Source organism: Lycium ferocissimum, chromosome 4, assembly GCF_029784015.1.
Source record: "Lycium ferocissimum isolate CSIRO_LF1 chromosome 4, AGI_CSIRO_Lferr_CH_V1, whole genome shotgun sequence".
Taxonomy (NCBI): Eukaryota; Viridiplantae; Streptophyta; class Magnoliopsida; order Solanales; family Solanaceae; genus Lycium; species Lycium ferocissimum.
Window position 1 is genome coordinate 23,433,115 of NC_081345.1, and position 4,050 is coordinate 23,437,164.

Sequence of the window (4,050 nt, forward strand, 5' to 3'; positions counted from 1 at the left end):
TTTGAGGCTCTTTATGGTCAACCACCTCCCATACACCTTCCTTATGTATCTGGGGACTCTGAAGTAGCAGAGGTGGATAGGAGTCTGGTTACTAGGGAAACCAAACAACAGTTGCTCAAATTTCACATTACTAGAGCTCAGTAAAGGGAAAGGGAGCCTTGAAGTAACTGGTAAAGTTGCTATGATGTGACCAGGAGGTCACAAGTTCGAGCCGTGGAAACAACCTCTTGCAGAAATGCAAGGTAAAGTTGCGTACAATAAACCCTTGTGGTCCGGCCCTTCCCCGGACCTTGCGCATAGCGGGAGCGTAGTACACCGGGCTGCCCTTTTAGAGCTCAGTAAAGGATGATTGCATTAGCCAATTAGAAGACATCTGATAAGAATTTCTAGGAAGGAGATTAGGTGTTCTTTAAAATTCAACCTCACAGACAGATTACTATGTCCACTAATCACTTCAACAAACTTTCTCACAAGTACTATAGGCCCTATTTGATCCTTAAAAAGATTGACACTGGCCTATAAGCTTGCTCTCCCGCCTGAGTTACTTCTTCACCCTACCTTTTATGTCTCCCTATTGAAACCCTGCTATGCTCTACCTGATCAGATCTGTCATCCACCTGTGGTGAACCTCTCTAGTCCTTGTTGTCCAAATCTAGTCAAAGTGCTTGATAAAAGAATAGTTCAGAAAGGGAATATCGTCATAGAGTGTGCTGTAAACTCTGTGATGATCATATAATATTTAGTGCTTTCTTCTTCTTACTTTTTACATGCATGTTAGTTAGTAGAGGTTTTTTACGCCTCAATAGGATTAGCAAGTTAAGGCCTAGCCCCCTTGATTGTACTTTTCCTTTGCGTTTCGCTTTTATTATATAAATAAAAAACTAGCCCTAGGCACCTCGCCTAGTGGATTTGCTTAAAAAAAGAAGAAGCTATTGTTCAGTTCCTTGTTGAATGGGATCAATTTCCTGTTTCGGATGCTACTTGGAGGATTTCAATGCTTTGAAAGTTTGTTTTCCCTCTTTTGTGCCATGAGGACAAGGAGATTTTTAACGGGGAGGTATTGATATGTTCTGTAATTCAGCTGGTAACTATGTGCATAAGAGTTATAGTACTTAAGGCTTGCGGAGGAGTACTTCATTTCAGTTGGGGGAATGATGAGTTAGTTAATAAGTTTTGTTGCTTACAGATTAGTCCCCACAGTTTTAAGTAGAAGTTACTATAATTACACATTAGTCCAATTTCGATGTTAGCAATTATCTTTTTAGCCCTCACACTTTAGGGTGCTTTATGTAGTGATCAGTTTGGCCTTTTATTATTATGAATGAAATTCCTACTGTTTTCTTCTTCTTTCTTAGTCTTAGCTTAGCTGTAATTTCCAATTTCCAGTCCAGATCACATCATATAGTTAAAAAGAATCGATAACATGGAAGGAAGGTTTGGAGGAGAGACCGATTCAAACGGAAGATTTAGAGAGACAGTGCATATAGCACTTTTTTCTTTTCAATTTTTAGAAAAAGGAAAAAAATACTTAAAAATAATCGGTAACCTGCAATAGAAAATTTATATACTGACAGTACACAAAACTTAAACTCTTTTGCAAAGTACATGTTCAAGAGTTGCCGAAACTCTGTCTGTCATTCATTCTTGAATTTTCTTTCTATAGTCCTGAACAATTTCGTTTAAATAGAACTCAAGAAGAAGAAATTCTCTCTTTAATAGATTGATTCACTTTTCTAATTGAAATGAGATCAGGGCCGGCCAGCGAAAAGTGGCTTCAAGTTGCTGGTGTTTTGACCAGATACCTTGTTACAATCCGAAAGTAGGGGCACGTGATTGACACCCGACAAACTACCTCTATCGAGTGAATCACACAACTAGTAACTAAACATTCATAAAATTGTAAAGAAAGATGCAAATTGAACATTTTAAGTCAAAATTCTAAATACACTGAATGAGAATATGTCCTAACAAGGGAAAAACAGAACATCAGTTTACTTGTAACAGGGGTCGCACACATACTTAAACCAAGAGATAAGGAGATGGAAAACTACATAGGCTGCATTGACGTTCACCATTCAAGCAAAACATCAAAATTCTTAGTTGTCTCTATGCTCTGTGCCAATTAAATATAGATCTTTCTTTTTCCCTGCAGTTAATCCATGTGTTTCAGTCATATCCAAAGTCTTTGGGATTAGTTCCATTTGGGGGTTCCCAGTCAAAGTGGTAGAGTAATTGAGCCAGAGAATATGTAACATTAGCTAAACCGAATAACATTCCTGGACACATCCTTCTTCCTGCACCAAATGGAATAAACTCAAAGTGATTTCCTGTAAAATCAATAGAAGAGTTTTCAAATCTCTCTGGTATAAAACTTTCAGGATCATCCCAACTTTCGGGATCTCTTGCAACTGCCCATGCATTAACTAGTACTCTAGTCTTAAGAGGTATGGTATATCCTTTAATATTTGTTTCCTCTCTACATTCCCTAGGCGCGATTAGAGGAGCCGGCGGATGTAGCCTTAGTGATTCCTTAATCACTAACTTTAGGTATGTCAACTTTTTGAGATCTTCTTCACCATATATTTGTTTTCCCTTAAAAACTTGTCTCACTTCCTTTTGAGCCTTGGCCATAACATATGGGTTCTTTATCATTTCTGCCAATGCCCAAATAACAACTGTAGATGAAGATTCAAATCCAGCCATAAAGATGTCCTACATCAACAAATAAATAAAATAATCCAATAAATTCTTACGTAAGGTAAGACATAAAAACAAAAAAAATTGTGTACCTAAGTGTTAGAGAAACCATAAGAGGGTCTAGAGCTATAAAATGCCAACTTGGAGAATGCACTTGGACACAATGGTGGATCTAGCCATATATCTACAGGTTCATGTGAATCAAGTAGCTTTTGAGGGAACCAAAGGAAATTTCATAGTTCCTAATTTGTTTTATAACCAGCTTAATGGACTTTGAATTGCCACTGCTGAAGATAACAATACCATCAGCATAGGCTAGGTGTGTGATCTGAGGACCATTTTTATGCATTGAGAAAGGGATAAAATTTTGATCATGCAGCAAGTTATTAAGGGACCTAGAAAGCACTTCAGCAACAATAATGAAAAGAGAAGGTGATACAGGATCACCTTGTTTAAGACCTTGAGAAGAATTGAAAAAATCATGTCTAGTTCCATTGATGATAATAGAATACCATACATTAGATATTCTTCTCCAAATAAAGGCAGTCCATTCGTTACTAAAACCAAATCTGTTTAAAACTTAAAAAAAAAAAAAGACCATGATAACCTGTCATAAGCTTTATCCATATCCAATTTTAAAACAACATTTCCTCCTTTATTGTCCTTAGAAATACCATGGACTATCTATTGAGTGAGCATCAAATTATCTGTGATTGATCTACCAGAGACAAATCCACTTTGATTTTCAGAAATCAGTTTTGACAATAATGGATTAAGTCTACTGGCAAGGATCTTTGAAATAATTTTACTAGTGAAGTTACTCAAGCTTATTCAGCAAAAGGAGTTGGAGATTCAGTTTTGGGAATCAAAGTAAGGCAAGTATGAGAAACTTAGTCAAAGATTTTCCAGCAAAGAAGTCATGAACAAAAGCAATTATATCATTTTTAATAATAAGCCAACAGGTTTGGAAAAACATACCATTGTAAACATCTGGATATGCTTATCTATCCTCGCTCATATTGAATACAACTTGTTGAATTTTCTCCTCATCTGGTAATTTAGTTAACATATGGTTGTCTTCATCAATGACTTTACTGGGAATGCAATCCAAAATTCTGCTATTTCTTTCAAGCAGTTCAAGATTGAACTGTATCTTATAGAACTTAATAGTAGCTTTGGCAACATTGTCATCACCTTGAACCCATCCCCCTCTGTAATTTTTGATCCTTTGTATTTGCAGTCTTTTTCTCCTACTTCTTAGAACACTATGAAAGTATTTAGTGTTCTTGTCCCCATCTAAGCTTAGTTTTCTGCCTGAGTAGAGAATCCTGCATGTTGAGCCATCTTGTATAT

General features: G+C 36.6%; 1 protein-coding gene across 1 annotated transcript; it reads right to left on the bottom strand.

Moving 5' to 3' along the window:
• Positions 1–1,954: 1,954 nt before the first annotated feature.
• LOC132054472 (premnaspirodiene oxygenase-like) lies at positions 1,955–2,911 on the bottom strand. The gene has a single exon (XM_059446475.1). The coding sequence runs from the start codon at positions 2,701–2,703 to the stop codon at positions 2,167–2,169; it is 537 nt and encodes a 178-aa protein (XP_059302458.1). The 5' UTR covers positions 2,704–2,911; the 3' UTR covers positions 1,955–2,166.
• Between the last annotated feature and the right edge of the window lie 1,139 nt (positions 2,912–4,050).

Bases quoted from the DNA above. Each gene is read 5' to 3' on its own strand.
- LOC132054472 (XM_059446475.1), bottom strand. From the start codon at position 2,703: ATGGCTGGATTTGAATCTTCATCTACAGTTGTTATTTGGGCATTGGCA.